Source organism: Myodes glareolus, chromosome X, assembly GCF_982192425.1.
Source record: "Myodes glareolus chromosome X, mMyoGla1.1, whole genome shotgun sequence".
In the NCBI taxonomy this organism is placed as follows: Eukaryota; Metazoa; Chordata; class Mammalia; order Rodentia; family Cricetidae; genus Myodes; species Myodes glareolus.
The window spans coordinates 128,526,642-128,542,911 of NC_142053.1; the positions used below are offsets into that span (position 1 = coordinate 128,526,642).

A 16,270-nucleotide genomic window follows, 5' to 3' on the forward strand; every position below is an offset into this window, starting at 1 on the left:
CAGGGGACTACCCTTCAAAGCCGTCCTGCCTATGCTCAGGCTCAATCTGCTTTCTGGGCCCTCTTCTGGGATGTGTCCTGAGCCTTGGGGGTTTAGTCAGGTGGTGGGGGCTGCACGGTTTCTGTAGGGGTCCCCTCTGGTGTAACTGAGCACTCACAGTCTCTTATTGTCAACACTTTGAAGAGTGATGAGTCCACGCATCAAGCAGTACCATTGCAGCAGTGTGGAGAGCAGCACACACATGGGGATGCATGCATGTTTATTCATAGTGGACAGGGTTATAACTCCGTGGTTTGAAAACATCAATAGGTTCTCCCTTAAGGCCTAAGCTTTCCTGGCCTATGGTTCTGGATCTAGTTTACACCCAGTCCCAGGCCTGATTTCCTCCTTTGGAGCAGGCCGAGAACCCAATCAAGAGTGCAGTCAGTTCCTACATAAAGGATGTAACCACTGTTGCACCAGTTGGAACCTTGGCCTAGCAGGTCACCTAGTTGGAGGCAGGGTGCAGTGCTGGGGCAGACTACTGATGCCTTCTTACACCCACTGCAGCCTCCCAAGCAACCTGCACAGCGCCTCTTGCTTCTGTGTGAGCTATCCAGAAGGGAGAGAATCCTTTCCAATTCAAGATTGATTGTTCTGTGTCCTGCAAACAATATGTGAGACAGATTCAGCAACAGAAGCTTAACCATCTAGTTAAGAGGGGCAACCAAGATCAATGGCAATACCTTGTGCTGCTGTGAAGCTGTCTATCCTAAAGAGTGCGGTTACTGTCCAGACTAGAGTTAATATGTCTGTGATTTTGTTTAAAATCTATCTTTATATGTGAGTGTGGGCATGTGTGTAGTCTCCTGGTGCTTATATGCTTCTGTTCTGATGCATGACAGGAAATGGCATATAAGAAAGGCTCCCAAAAGTTAAATTTTTATATCAGCTCAAATTCTTCTCAGTTCCTAGACTAAGTGAATTATTTAAGCATAAATAAATCTTTATTGTATGTATATAAGGAAGAATTCCTACAAAGATACTATCTGTGTACCCATTGTCTCCATTCCGGTTGCCACAAGGTGGTTCAGCAAGTCACTCTTATTACTTGGGATGTAAACTGCTTCTCAGGACAAAAGAGCTCCTGAAGGCATGTACAGGAAACTCTCCTCTAGATGGTTGACTGTTTTCTCAGGATTGATCTGGGTAGGCTCTGCTGTTCCCCAAAATTCAAATGATCAAAAATACAAGACAGTGATTTGTCTCTGTGCTTTCAGCTTCCTTTGAGTAATAAATATGCTTAGCTACAGAGGCAAGCAGACAACCAAAGAATAGGATGCACACAATGGGAGTAAAGGCAAGGACTGTATCCTGTCTCCATTGCATGGGAGCTCAGGAGAAAGGACAATCCCTTAAAATGCAATGACTTTCCTCATGCTTGTTATGACAGAGCCTACATCCTTAACACGTTGGTTCATTTCAGTTTGTTGCTCAGGAAAATTGCTAACAGTTCTGTGTAGCAGGCATTAGCATTGATTCATCTTGAAGGTAATGGAATATCACGGAGGCCTACGTGAAGAAGTGTTCAAGACACTCTGAGCTTCTCCTGCACACTATCATGTAGGCTGTAGAAAGACTTCTCGGTCTGGCTGTTTCCCAACCACGTGGTACACCATCTAGCCCCCGGTGTCCTTTCTTTCACAGTGGCATCCTTTAGCCAGGTCCCCTCAGTGTAGGTTTCCACAGGATGATCCCTGTGGTGCTTAATGGTGGTGGGGCCATCAGTACTGAACAAGGTGAGGAAGAGAGGTTGAGAATAGTTGGTGTGAATCAAATCCATCCAGTTGGATATACAGGTGTCAGGAGAGTGGGCTGCTGCTATTTTCTGGGGTATGTGTGGGCCTGAGATAGCACCTGCCCCTTGACCAGTCAACCTCTTCCTGAGGACCACACTGTGTGAACAAAGCGCTCATTCTCCCTGTGCACAAGAGCTCACACACTGTTTACCCACAGTATGCGCTGAACACTCTCTCTAGTGGGCAAGAATAGATGGGGTGCACAGTGTCCTGTCCACTTCCTCTCTACCTAGATAAATGACTCCTACCTTGCATATTGCTCTCCTCTTTGTTACCGTAGCACGCACAGCATACTCCTTGAGACTGTACACTCCTCTGCCTCGTTCTGGGGTGGAATACTGATGCTTGTTTTTCAAGATAACAGTGTCTATTTTCATTATGCAGGCCAGTCTCAAACTGGTCATGCAAGGAGGTGAGAGAGTGGCCATGTCTCTGACCCCTGGAGCTGTGTAGTTTGGGCACCAGGAAGTGTAGTCTTTGGTGTTGTCGTGTCTAAGCCAGTATATATGTGCCACGTCTCAGGGTAGCTGCTCCTGAGGAAGAGCAACTCTATTGTTCTGCTCATATTCCCACCCTCTCAGAGAAGGGATAGGCAGAGGTGAGAGGGAAGGAAAAGAGAGCAGAAGGGAGACAAGGCGTGGGAGGCAGGAAAGATAAGCAAAAGAGAGCAGGAGCAGGAAGAACACAGACACAGACACAGACACACGCCAACAGCAGCAGAGCGACAGTCAGTGTCCTGGAGGAGCCAGGTCACACCTGTCAGCCCTTGTGCCTCTCCACTGTGTGTTCCAGGCCGAAGCAAGGGGAAACAGCCCAGGCTTAGATTCCCAGTTTTGCTTTCTCTCTTCTGCTAAATCCAATCTTTTGTTAGTGAAAACAAACTCTTTTCACCTGTCTGTGTGATTCCATGTGCGTGTGTGTTGGTGTGTCTCTGTGTGTGTGTATTATGAACTAACACTGCAGTGTGATTTCCTGGGTGACTTGTGAGGAGGGTAGTAGCTGGAGGTGCAATATATCATTCGAGTCCCTTTGAGGGTCCTGCATGGCTCTGTGGTCCTTCCTGTCTCTTTGTAACAGAGACTGCATGTGTGTGCTCTCAGGCTCTGTCTCAAAGGCACCTGTGAGTTTTCAGATTTGTTTGCGGGCATCCTAGACCATGTGGTATGTTTCTACGGTGGGTGTATATGACAACTCATAATTTGATGGCCAATGTGCTCAGCATACCTGAATTTAGGTGACTTAGCACATGAGATTCTCAACAACCACCACCCCGGGACACACACAGACACACATAAGGAAATATGTTCTGATGATTCTGTACTTTCCAGTACCCCAGAATATGGGAAGTGGCTGTCTGTCGCTCTTGGAACATGTGTGCTTTTCTTTTAAGGAGCAGTTAATGTGTCCACGGTTGGCAAGGAAGACCAATTAGGGTGTGAGTTTTAGGTGGAAGTCAGCTTGCTTCTCTCACTTCGGGGCCCAGCACGCCTGAGAGCACTAGTCAGACATAGACCTGTGGAGAAGATCTCCTCTTGTGGGATCAAGAGAGACAGGAAAGCCAAGCTAGGGAGAGCACATAGTCAACTGTGAGTAGGGAGACAAGGTGCAGGGCAGGAAACCAAGGGCAGCCATGTCCAGTGCAAAAGCGAAACAGGTCCTCCACAAGCAGCTGGCTCCCTGGCTTAGTCAGTGCCTCAGGGCACACAGTGAGAGGCCAGACCTAGGTAATGGGTAACAGGCAGATGGGCTGCAGCCCAAATGTGGGGGAATGCCTGTGAGGAAGCAGGTGTTGTCACAGAGCAGAAAGGGAAAGAGTTTGGAGGAAAGGGGTGCCCTGCCAGGCTGGACTGTGTTCCACCTCGCTCATTTCTCAGCCTCATGATGAGGAATGGAGGATGGAATAAGTCCCTGTCTGTGGGGCAGAGACAGCAGTCAGCAGCTGGCAATGCTAAGATTGGCTCCAGGGGTCAACTCTGCGCAGATGAGCCTGTCTCTGCTGAGGGCCATAGAATCTTCTTCTGATTATCATTTGACTTATCTCTGGCCTTCCAGGACAGTCCCTAGAGGCAAAATAGTTCGTTTTCACCTGCAGAATCTGTGAAGGGAATCTATAATTCCCCAAGCTCAGGTGCAGAAATTAGTGCTGGAACAGCCCCAGGTAAGGACAGCTGGGTCAGCTCTGATAACTGCCCTCCATCCACCCCGAGAGCTATTTTCAGCAGCCTATTCATAGGGTCCATATGAGAAAAGAAGCATGTGGTATCCTTGGGTGATCACTGTGTGTGTCGTTCTTTGTGCGCGTGTGTGGGGGGGGGTATTTGTGTGATGATACTGTGTGTGTATGTGTGTGTGTGTATGTGTGTGTGTGTGTGTGTGTGTGTGTGTGTGTGTGTGAAGAGAGAGAGAGAGAGAGAGAGAGAGAGAGAGAGAGAGAGAGAGAGAGTTTGTGTGAGTGCAGGATATATCCCCAATGTATATCCATCTCAACTGCAGCAATTGACATGGCAACGTGTCTGAGCCACATAGCCTCCCTTTGATGATAGAGGCTCTTGTATATTGCTTCTCTTTGATCATTCACATGGACATTATCTGAAGTCAGGCTAACAGGGCTGTGATATTTCAAGTAACAACTGTGGTTCTTGTGAAATTGAGGGAAAGCCTGTGACAAAGCCAGATAATGTATAATGAGGAAACTGTGGGCACACCCTTCCTCATAGAAGACATTGTGGCTTTGGCAGTGTTTATTTAGAGGTTCCCATTCAATACACTCTGAGGAATGCTACCTTAAGCACTGTCTTTGGGATATGGTGGTGTGGAGAGCCTCTGGGGTTTATCCTCCTGAGGAAGAGCTAACTCCGTGAGCCTCTTCATCTCCATGAGAGGCTAAGCCAGGCTCTCTCAAGGATCTCTCAGATGATTCGTTGGATAGTTAGCACACACATACCACGCTTAGGGGCCTGTGTCAGTCTTTGGGACCATACCAGACACAAGTGGAGGAATCTCCATCAGGGAGATCAGCAATGCTAATAGCATGGGCTGACACTAGAGAAGGGCTTCCACCTAGCTACACATTATGTGTAGGAGGTTTTAAATGGATGTGACCTCCTAGGGCAGGAGTGTGCCTATGTTTGTGTGGCTGCTTTTAAGATTAACATCGCCATCATCTTCCTGTCTATGTCTTGAAACTCTTTGCTCAAATGTTAACCTAGACAACCCGTACTTGTGGGAATAGGGTCTTCTTTCTAAACTCCATGGTTTTTAGGGCTTGTACACATTTGCACCATAGTCATGAATTTCTATAACATCCATGGGCTACAAAGACACATCCACTCAGGCCTTCCTTGATCTAGGTTAAAGGTCAGTGCAGCCCAGTGTGCAGGCAAATGCCTCCTGTGGAAAATTACTGCCTTGCACAGTGTCTATACTGGTCTGTGGTGGAGTACACATTTAGGAAGGTCTGTGTCATCCAGACAGAATCTAACTGCAGACAAAATCAAAAAGGGACCAGGGGTTTGGAGGTCTTAGCCAACTCTCTTTGTTCTAATAGTCTACACTTCCTCTGACTTGTGTTTCAGAAGTACCGATATGCCATTGACTGATTCGAGGAAAAGGCGTCAGTTTAACTGCACCGCACAGTGAGAAACCTCAGCCTGAGATGAGGGTTCTCAACCTTCCTAGTGCTCCAGCCTGTAATATTGTTCCCAGGGTGTTGTGACCTGAATCTCAGTGCCGTATGCCTTTCTTCTTCATAACTGTAATTGTGCTGTTATGATTCGTAATGTAAATGTCTGATTTTACAAGATATGTGATATAAGACCTCTAAGTGTTTGTGATCCAAGTGTTTAGAATCACTGCTCTAAGTTGCTGAAGGTCAGCTGGGGTGTTATTCCCAATGTGTCCATAACTAAACAGACATGGCTCATGACCGGGACATGTTAAATGAAGGTGCATGTGTGTGTGTGTTTGTGTGTCCACTTCAAGCATGTTCACATAACCTCTGTGGAGTAGAAACCTTGGTCCCGAGGCTAGCATGCACTCTCAACACGCATACTTTCCATCAAGGTCCACCATCAGGACTCTGATCACCCATCACCGGGCATGGAAACTATTGTCCAGCGCCCAGCATAATACAGTCTGCGACAGCTCCTGCCAGCTGAGGAAACATTTGGCCAGAGGCTATGACAGGCCCTGCAGTATCTTAGAAGAGCCCTCCTCTGAGAATAGTGAGAGACATGTTCAGTCATTACTGCTAAGGGAAAAGCAGAGTAAAAAGGCATGGAATGTCCATTGTACTGAGGAGAGGTTTGCACATAGACCCTCACTCTCATTTCCATGTCCAGGATATTCGCCAGTTCACATGGATGGTGATCTCTGTGCTTTGGAAAGGATGATCTGGAAATACACACACACATGCATACAGACACACACACAAACACACAAACACACTCTATCTCTCTTACACACACACAGTTCCTTTCCAACCTGGGGATCTGATGATGCTGAACCCTATTGCTTTTAGTATGTTCTAATCTCACCATCACCAGCTCAAAGGGGCACACTGGTTCTTTGTCTGTCCAGGGCCTGCATTCCTGAAATGCAGCTGTCCAACCTCTATTTGATGCCAGAATTTCCCTCAGGAGTGGTCTGTTTCGAATATGGGGACTAATTCCTCGGTCCTGTCAGGTGGGATCACTCCATGACACCATTTGGTTCACAGTTGTAAGGTGACAAGTCGAGGGGACACAGCCCCACAGTGATGTTCATGTACACATTCAAATCTCTAAGGAGGAGATTCATGTGTAGGCCAGCAGGGTTAGTTAGGTTCAGGGCCTTTGGGTCAAATGTCAGTGTGGGGACAGTTCTGGGTGTTGTGCTGTGGTGTCTGTCTGAGTGGTAAGCTGTCAAAGGTAGGGGGTGACCCAAGGAACCAAGGTCACTTGGCTCCTCAGTCTCAGGTGCCCAACAGTGCCAACACTCTGCTGTTGCTGTGCTCTCTAGGAAAGTGGGGATGGTTCCAGGCATAGAGGCTGTGGCTTCTATGACATTACTGAAAGCAAGGAGGTTCCTAAACTAGGGTGTCCCTACCACTGCAAGAGCCTGTCAGCTTGAGAAGGCTCCTTTTCGGTTTTGCTGAAAGTTTTGAGACTATGCTTACAAAAAGGACCAGTCAGAATGTGGGACTCAGGCCTTTTGTCCCCCCTCCTCTCTGTTTTCTCTCTTCCCAGTTCTCTCCCTCATCTTGTGAGCAGCTCTCTCACTTGAGAAATGGGCATTTTGAAATCATTCATAAGGATGGTTATTTAAAGCAGGAGACAACAGTCGGTTACCTAAAGTGTGCTCGGCAGTTACGTGATGCTCACCAGAGCCTGGCACAACACACAGGCTTCAGGCTGACCACAGACAGCTCAGTTAATTGGGTCTTGAATGCTTGACAGACCTCTACCCTGTCCAGATCCTACTATTGGGCAACCCTTGATTTATGCTCGATCCGTGTCCTCTGCCTAGTGCTACCAGTTTCTCTCTGCCACCCCTGTGCCAACCGCTTCCCTCCCTCCACATTGCCTTCAGCAAGGCTTCTTTACACCCGATGGCAGCCTTCTCCTGACCTTCTCATTACCCCTCTATGCCCATTTTCTCTTCTCTCCACTACAGCAATACAGCACTGAAAATGCTTACAGACTCATTCGGTCCATGCTTCTTCCATTATCTCTGAAACCTCTCCAGACCAGGTTTGTCATCCGATCCTGCAATGGAAGCTGCTCTGATAAATGTTGTCAGAGATTTTTGCATTGCTAGAGGCAGTGACTGGTTTTCTCTTCCCTTTCAACTGCCTATATCATTCTATGTTTGTGGTCAGTGTGGTTTTCATGACAGTTTCCTTCTTGTGGCTCAGAGGGGACTCCTCACTTTCCTCGTTCTTACTCTTCAGTTTCCTCATTCTCCAGCTCCTAAGTATCTACTGTTTCTTCTCATTCATATGGCCATGCTTGGATTCTATTACTTATCTACTGTCTTTCTCCATGTACAGCCACATGCAACCCCAGCTAAGCTCAGGCAAAGTTGTGGCTCCGGAAGCTACCTGTATATCTGCTGCACAGACCATTTATGCTGGCTAGTTGTGTATCAACAAGACACAACCAATTGTCATTGGAGAAGAGGGAATTTCACTTGGGAAATGTCTCCATAAGATCGGAATAAAGACAAGCCTGTAGGTCATTCTCTTAATGTGCAATTGCTGTGTGAGGCCCCAGTCCGTTGTGGGTGATGTCACCCCTGATCTGGTTCCTTAGGAAAGTAGACTGAGAAAGCCTTGGAGAGTAAGCCAGTGAGCAGAACACTTCCATGGCCTCTGCATCTCTTCCTGCCTCTGGTTGGGCCCTGTTAGTGTTCCTGTCCTGACATTCTCCAGTGAGAGGCCACTGTGGAGAAGTGTGAGCCACATACACCCGTTTTCTTCCCTGGGCCGTGCTATCTCCTCACATCATTAATAAACCTAACAAGGACAGCACTCACCCCAATCCCAGAGTTACTCTTGCAAGTTCTTATTCTGCTCGCATGGGTCATCTGGATCCAACATGTGCTGTCTGCAATTTCTGATCACCTCTCTGTCTGTAGCCCCCATTCTCCATTGCAGGACTCCCTATATCTGGCCATACTGACCACATGTCCTCAACTCCTGGGTGGAGAGGAAGTGGAAGAGTTGAGCGAGGACTGTGAGCTCAGACTTGCTCCTCCTGCCATTCACATCTCGTCCCTCAGGAAGTCTGTGGAGGCATTCCTTGAAATGCAGAGAGAGCCTGTGTTGTTCCCACCAAACTCTATGGAGTGTGCCCAGGAAGGGCCCAGTGCCCATCTCTGCCTGGCTTCCTGCCTGCTAGCTCTGTGCTCTAATCCCCGTGCCTCATTTGCTCTACACTGAAGACATTGAGTCATGAGTGGTCCTCCCGCAAGGCTTTCCGGGTCACACTGCTCAACCTCCCTCCTACCCCCATCACATTTTCCTTGCAAACATGAGGCAGTTTCCTCCAGCTCAGTGGAACCCAGGGCCTTGTTCCTGCCTCTGCTTATGTGTCCTGTCCTTTCATTTTCAACTCAGTGCACCTCACAGCTGTTGGCCTTTCTCTCATTAACTCAGTAGGGTAGACACCCTCTGGCATTAAAGCCTCGTCCTGTATTTCAGAACACTACTTACTTTACATATCAGAATGGTCAACGCCCTGCTCCTCTTGCTTTCTTTCCTAGAATATCACCACTTCAAGGAAGTCTGCCTTCCTATCCTAAACTGTTGACTCGAACCCTCAGGCCCTAGACCAGCATTTCCAGTAATCTGCACAGTCTTCTCCAGCCCTGAAGTCCGTCCTCATCACCATGACCACCTGGAGCCTAGGCGACAACCACCTTCTTCTGTACTTTCTGACTCCTTGCTGGAAAGACGCCCATCGTATTTTCATTCCTTCCCTACCATATGCCCCATTCATGGTGAGAAGGGAACTTATGATTTATTCTCCCATTTATCACACATGTAGACCCGAACTATAACTGAACTGACATGTATAGTGTGTGTGAAAGGATGGGTTGTTTTAGAGCATCCTGTCAGGAAAATTGATAAAAGCCAGTTCATTTTAGAAGACTGATGAGCAGAACAGGAGCCTCACTGATAACATCTGGAGTGTGGGGGGGGTGCATGGCACCTCTACTGGCGCACACGCCAATACAGCACTTGGCAGGGTGCATTGATCTTTTTTCTGACCCCTCAGGTTGTGCTTCCACATATTCTCCACTGTGGCGCTCCCCCTCTTTACCCCCCTCTAACCTTAACAAGACCTTGTTCCCTATCCAATGGAGCAGTCCAGGACCCAGGTGTTCACTCTTGCTCCTTCATCCTTGCAAATTGAAACTACAGCTTTCCCACTGGTTTCTTGGAAACACTGCAGGGCTGGGACCATTTTAGCCTTCTGGGTTATTGAATCAAGGCCTCATAGTTTGCAGTCTCATCTGCAGAGAAATGAAGGCTGAAAGAAGTTGCATCGATGTTACAACTGAGCATGCTCTTAGGCTCACCCTCTTCCATAGGCCCTTTCCTGACTCTCCCCACCCCACTCATCTCACAGCCACTGGGAATCTCTCCTTCCCTCAGCTCTTACTCCACTGAAGGAATGGTCACCTTGCAGTTGTTCAGCAGTGTAGTAGGTGGTCTGAACCAGCAGGGAGATGAGCCTAGCCCCTTGAAGCCTCCCCCTGGGCAATGCAGGTCATCCAAGCCTTGATTTCCACAATGAAGCTGGGCAGTGTCTCCTGCTGAAGCTTTTGGGATTCCAGCAGCTGTGTCTGGTACAGTGTAGCTGAAGACTTATTCCTGTTTTTTCTCCCGTGTAGGGATTCTCCTGCTCTGGGGTCTTCTTGAAGCTTCTAGGCCTGTACACATGGAGCTAGCTGGGATTTCTGTAAAACTTGTCCATTGATCCCCATGGCCTGGCAGGGACAAAATGTGACACTCCTCTGGCACACACAAAGTGTTTAAGAAAATCTCTGGTACAGTCTCTCCTACTTCCTACCTGACTTTCCCAATAGGGTTGGGATGACTGCTGAGAGGAACCTCTGCACAAGGAGGAGACCCAGTGGATCTCCCCTTGTGTGGGATTGATGGCAGAGGGCTGAACCTTAATTTTTCCCTTGAAGGAAGAGACCCCGTGAGTGTGCAATGGCAAGCCATAACAGATGCAGGGTGGCCTAGAGAAAGGAGCTCTGGGAGTGTGGAGAAAGACTTAGGATTGTGTCAAGTCTGTCACTTCAGTGGCTCTGGCCCTGAAAGCCTCTTACTGACTCCCTTGGATTCCCTGGCTGCCCACCTTTTTAGGTAGACTGACAAACCTGTACCTCCAGACGCATGTGATAACCTTGATTGTCAGTCAGGCTTCTCTGGCACTTCTTGAATCATAGAAGATGCTCATCGTATGTGCTGGGAGCTGCTGAAGCTGGTTTCATGGGCTCTGCTTCCGGTTTTAGCCTCCTTAGCCTGCAGACTGCTGGCTGTGCCTTTGGGCTTTGCAGACAGTCATTTGCCACCCTGCCCTGCACCCTGCAGCTGGGCTGTGTCCTCAGCCACCAGGCAGGTGAAACTGTGATGGAGAAGGGCAGAAAGTACATGGGTCTCTGTGGTTTGTGTGGCATGCCTGGGCCAGGCACCTGTCCTTCATGTTCCCTAGAAGGAGACTGCGGTGTGTTTTCTTAGTCCTTTCCTTGTGGTAAATGTGGTCAGCTCTAGAGCCTGAGATTTCTCCTGAGTGTCCTCAGCCAGGTAGCTAAGGAGCATGGTGAGGAGGCGCCTATATCTCCACATCTGTAGTTCTCACATCACCTCAAAGGGTAGTGAAATGGCACCATTACCTTTACCCTGAAAACACCACACAAGGCACACCCATGCACAGGCGTGCGCGTGCGCGCGCACACACACACACACACACACACACACACACACACACACTGAGCTAGTTGAGCACTATGCAGCACCTGAGAAACTAGTTTCCTAGTTTCAGGTTAAATTTTCTCTCAGGTTCCCCCAACATGCTGAAGGCCAGCTGTTTCAGAGCCCTGTTTCCCAGTGTCCCAGGGTCACCACAGACATTGATGATTTTATTACTACTGCTGTGACAGTCAGCTGTGGGGCACTGGCTCTCCTCCCCCCTCCTCCTTTATTGCTCTCTACTTCCCTCAACAACACCTGAGTAGTTCATTGAGGAATTTCCCTAACTTTCTATGTTGCCTTCAGTGACTCCAGATTTACTTCCACACCCCAATATTACCTTGAGAACTCAGACTGATATAACCTCAAGTATTTTCCAGTTGTCTCCTCCCTTTCACTTTGTGGATCCCCACATTTACCTATTTTTCCTGCTATCTGTCTCTCATAATTCCCATGTGTTTATTATTTTTATAGTACTCTGGAATGTTTTCAAGTCTTTGCAGATGGCTTTTCTCTCAAGGTGCATTGAGTCCAGTGAAACTCCTATAGCAAATAGACTATTATGATGACCTTTTCCAAGCTCATCTACATTCTCCAAGTGTTCCTTGGTTTTTCCCACATCCCATAATGCCCTCCTTTCCTGTTCTAGTCCCCCTAGCCTGTCTACTTTCTCCTTACTTTTCTATGCTCATTTCTCACCAACACTTACTGTATTTCCACCTTCTCCCCTCCCACATTGTCTAGAAGTTTCTTGGAAAGTAGGTGTTGTCTGTTAAGGACTGTCCCTAAAATCAAAATATGATCTTAACCGGTGGACAATAAATGAAGAAAACATACCATTTCTATGCTTTTATTTATGCTATTTGTGCAGTGAGCAATCCACAGACGGACTTCTTTACAAGACATCAGACACAAAGACAGAATGAGTCTGTTATTTTCCCTCACTCACAATGTGCTAGTTATTCCAAACTTTCAAAGAACAGTCCCTAGCCTTGGTACAAATCCTGTACATCCCACATGACAAATGGCCTTCATTCAATAAGGTAGCACAGCTGTTTTAGCAAATGTCAATGACAGGAGAAATAACATAAACATCTTCTCAATCATATATTTAAACATATTGTGACTCTTAATCAACACTGTTATAAAACGAATACAAGATTACAATATCTAAAGCAAACACTATTTCGCAATTTAACAATTAGCACTGATCACAAATACCAAACAGAGTGCCCTCCCCACCCTCCACATCATTTTGATTTCAGGACCCTGCCTATCTACTCCACAGAGTACTTTGGATTCTCTTTTCCACTCCTAACGGTCTGCCTGGGATCTATGGAGTGGAATAACCCCTAGCACCTGAATTGAGTATAGCCTCAACCTCTGCATCATCATCCGAATCCCAGTCATAGTTACATGGCCAGTCTTTGGAGCATCGGTTCCGAACTCTTGCCACAAAATGCATGACTTTCAGTTTGCTGGATTCCACGTGTGCTCGAGGGCCCCAGAAGAACTCGTACTCCACCGGACTGCTGCGGGGCACTGGCTTATAAAGCAGATACCCTCTGCGAACAAACTCTTCCGTTACGACCTTCTTCGGATCTCCAAAGATGCTGTGCTGCCTCCCAGGCTGCATCCCTAACTTGCCCAGCACTTTCCACACCAGGGCCTCCTTGGCGCTGTTGCCCATGATGAAGATGAGGGCTAATATGGACATTAGGAGACTTTTCTTGGTGCCCTGAAAACTGCTCCGCGTAACAGGCTTTTGCACTAGGGCAGTGCTTGAAGCTTCTTCAGGGGGAGTGGAGGCCTTCTCCGGAGTGCTTGTGTCTTCCTCAGGGCCGCTCAGGTAGTCTTCGGGTGTACTGGGGGCCACAGAAGCCGCCATCGGGGTCTTAGAGGCCTCTGAGGCCTGGATCTTGCGATTGTTGCGATTCTCTTCTGCTGCCTTTGCGTTCCGGCGGCGCCGACTCTTCCGTCCCCGAGGCATGGCTCCTGCCAAGCGCTCAAAGCCCGCAGCAGTTCTAGAGAAGGATCGCTGCAGCGTTCGAGTAAAGCAGCGAGCCTCCGCAGGGAGAGCTGCCAAAGCGCAAAGGCCAGTGGAGTCTTTGTAGCAAGGAAGCGGCCACTTTCCGCCACAAAGCCCTTTCCTTGGCTAGCAGACTTGCGCAAGCAGTCGCCGCCCGCACTCGCCGCACAGCCAAGCGCGCGAGAAACCGGAGCAGCATTGGCCCCGCCTCTCCTGCCACGCACACGCCGAACACCCAAGAGGAAGTGGGAAGTTCCCGCACAGGAACTTCCGCTAGCCCAAAGGAAAAGGAGCGGGCTGCATTTTGGGTCCCCCCAAGGGTAGATAAGACAGCTAAGGGTTGGCGGGGATTTGTCCTGTGCGCAGGAGAGAAGAATCTCGGTATTCTTTAGGCAGGTGCACACGTTATCCTATTGGTTCATAGGTTTTGGCAAGCAATAGGCCCTTCCATTCTCACCAAAGGCGCCGGGCTGAGGGGGTGTGGGAGGGGCGCGGCGGAGCATAGTCTTGCAAGGGGTCAGCTGACCCTAGCCCTCCTTGGATGTCCTGGCTTACGCAGCACATTCATTCTCCTGCCCGGTTTTCAGAAGGCGTTTATGTGTGGCTGATTAATTCGTGGGCCCATGAGGGACCTGAATAATAGACTTAATGACCAAAGCGGTGGGTGAGGGGAGGAGATGGGAGTGCAAAGCCAGCCAGCAGTGTTCAAGAGGTGCAGAGCCTGTACAGGGCTACGTGTTGGCCTGGGCAATTAAGCGGGGCGGTGAGAAGATCAGACTTAGATTTGCGCAGCCTCACAGAGGGGCAGAATACTTCCTGGCAGGCCACAGAGGAAGCAATTAGAATAAGAAGCAGCTGGATGAAAGTGAGCTTTAAGGCTGTTGCCATGGGGACTGAGAGACAGAAAGGCATTTGAAGGGAGACCACTGGCAGGCTTCAGACAATGGATGGGAATGGGGAGCAGGGAGATGGTAGAGTGCAGTTGGAGCTTAGGTTTCTAGGCCAGCGAGCCAGCAGACGTGCCTTGCCCTGTCTCCCCCCCCCCCCGCCCCGCGCACACTCTGACCTTTGTCCACTCTTTCTCTCTGCTCAGATTCCTCTGCCTGAATGACTTTCCTCCATTCTGCACTAGCTAAGCTCCACCTGCTTGCTCACGGGCATCTTCCTTGCTGAAGTTTATTTTGGCCTGCCCCAAAGAGTAATGAGTTGGTCCTTACTCCCCCAAGGAAGGCCCCATAGTTAGGCATTCTGCTTTTCTTGTGTCATTTGAAATGTGAACTTGCTCAGAGCCTGGCTCCCCCACCCCCACCCCCACCCCCACCCCCTTAAAGTGGATGGATGTAACTCAAGTACTGGCTTCAAAGGGTTGTGTGAATTCAGTGAAAAGCCTTCACTGCATAGTGTAAGACAGGCTTTGCCTCTAAGTGTGTTTCAAGCAGCAGCAGCAGGTGAGAGTGGCATTTAATAAATGCATGTTGAAGGATTATGTGATGGAAACGCTTTTACATGTGTTCCTTTTTAAGATGTGTTTTAATTTGCGTACATGCGTACGTGCATGCATGCCACGTGTGCTGTACACGAGGGGCTATCAGAGGGCGTGGGATCCCCTGGAACTGAGTTACAGGTGGTTGCGATCTGCCTGATGTGGGTGCTGGCAAGCTAACTTGGTTCCTCTGGAAGAACAGCAAGTGCTCCTAGCTGCTGAGCCATTGCTCCAGCCCCTCACGTGAGCTCTTATGTCTTAAGAGACAAATGGATACCTTGTACTTGTTTGGCTAGAAGGGATGAACGTGTGCTTGACAGAGTCTCAGTTTGTAAGCCTACTGGGGAAATGAGCCTGTGGGACTCATACACTTTGACATCTCCCAGCTTTTTGGTGGAGTTTGTGGAATCGGATATGGCTTTATCTAGTGAGTGAACTCCGTGGTTTGGCGGGCAGTGTGTCAGTGGCAACAACATTGCCAGCAGAAGCTCACCCAGTGAGGCCGAGACTCGTGTGTGTGTGTGTGTGTGTGTGTGTGTGTGTGTGTGTGTGAAGGAGATGGCTGCTGGGGAGAAACGGTCACTGAAATCAGAGCTGGGCACATGAATTTGGAGTCAGTTTGTATCTGTTCGAGGCCCTTGATGAGTTTTCTGAATATTCTAGTCCTCTGACTTGTTCTGTACAGAAAAAGCTGATCTCTCTGGCATTGTCTGTCCAGTTCGCTGTCAGTCTCTGTGGAAGTTAGCATTTCACACTAGTCATTTTCGAGTTTTGTCTTTTTTTATTTTTGTGATAATAATATAATTATATTTCTCCCTTCCTTTTCCTCCATCAAAACTGTCCCATATGTCCTTCCAATTTGGTACTCTTTTTTTCACTAGTTGTGAAATATATGCATGCATATATGTATATTGAGTAGGTATATATTTCTAAATAGAACCTGTTGATTCTCTATAATGTTACTTGTATGTATGTTTTCAGAGCTGACTGTTTGGCACTGGGCAACCAGTTGGTGGGCTCTTCCCTGTGGAATATGATTTCTTCTGCTCCCAGCTTTTCTTAGTTGCCTGTAATTCTTTGTATAGGGTTGAGACTTCATGGATTTTTTTTTCCCCAGTGCAGTTTGCCATGTTCATTGGTGTCATCCTTTTTCAGTGTCTGGGCTGTCATGTTGGTGAGGCTTCATGGGTGTGGCTTCTGATATTACTAAGAGGTACAATCTCACAGCAAAGTCCTTGATTCTTTGACTTTTACAATCTTTATTTCCTCATCTTCTCTATGCTCCCTGAACCATTACAGAAGGTCCCCTTGACTCGGGATGTATTTATTATATATTTATTTAGTCATTACCATATTTGTGATTCTGTGTATAGACTGAAATTTTGGGTAATTTCTTTCCAATTTTGATGGTATATACGAGAATGTAGTTCCCCAAATTTACTCTTTTACTGGAGTTT

The 16,270-nt window shown here is 48.1% G+C and overlaps 1 protein-coding gene and 1 long non-coding RNA gene across 3 annotated transcripts in view; one reads left to right on the forward strand and one right to left on the reverse strand.

The window, feature by feature from the left end:
* Positions 1–12,135: 12,135 nt before the first annotated feature.
* On the reverse strand, positions 12,136–13,531 carry Mageh1 (MAGE family member H1). Its single transcript, XM_085685105.2, has one exon. It carries the CDS (start codon positions 13,289–13,291, stop codon positions 12,635–12,637), a length of 657 nt encoding a protein of 218 aa, XP_085541231.1. The 5' UTR covers positions 13,292–13,531; the 3' UTR covers positions 12,136–12,634.
* A 1,110-nt stretch (positions 13,532–14,641) lies between these two features.
* Positions 14,642–16,270, forward strand: part of LOC125417991 (uncharacterized) — a 48,851-nt gene continuing 47,222 nt past the window's right edge. Inside the window, exon 1 of one of the 2 annotated variants that reach the window (XR_015736919.1) lies at positions 14,642–14,778. This is a non-coding gene — a long non-coding RNA (uncharacterized LOC125417991). Of the gene's footprint in view, positions 14,779–15,942; positions 16,027–16,270 lie in introns of those variants that run through there. The other variant, XR_007237292.3, reaches the window with a different exon arrangement.

Excerpts from the sequence above, each read along its gene's own strand:
- Mageh1 (XM_085685105.2), bottom strand. The coding sequence starts at position 13,291 with ATGCCTCGGGGACGGAAGAGTCGGCGCCGCCGGAACGCAAAGGCAGCA.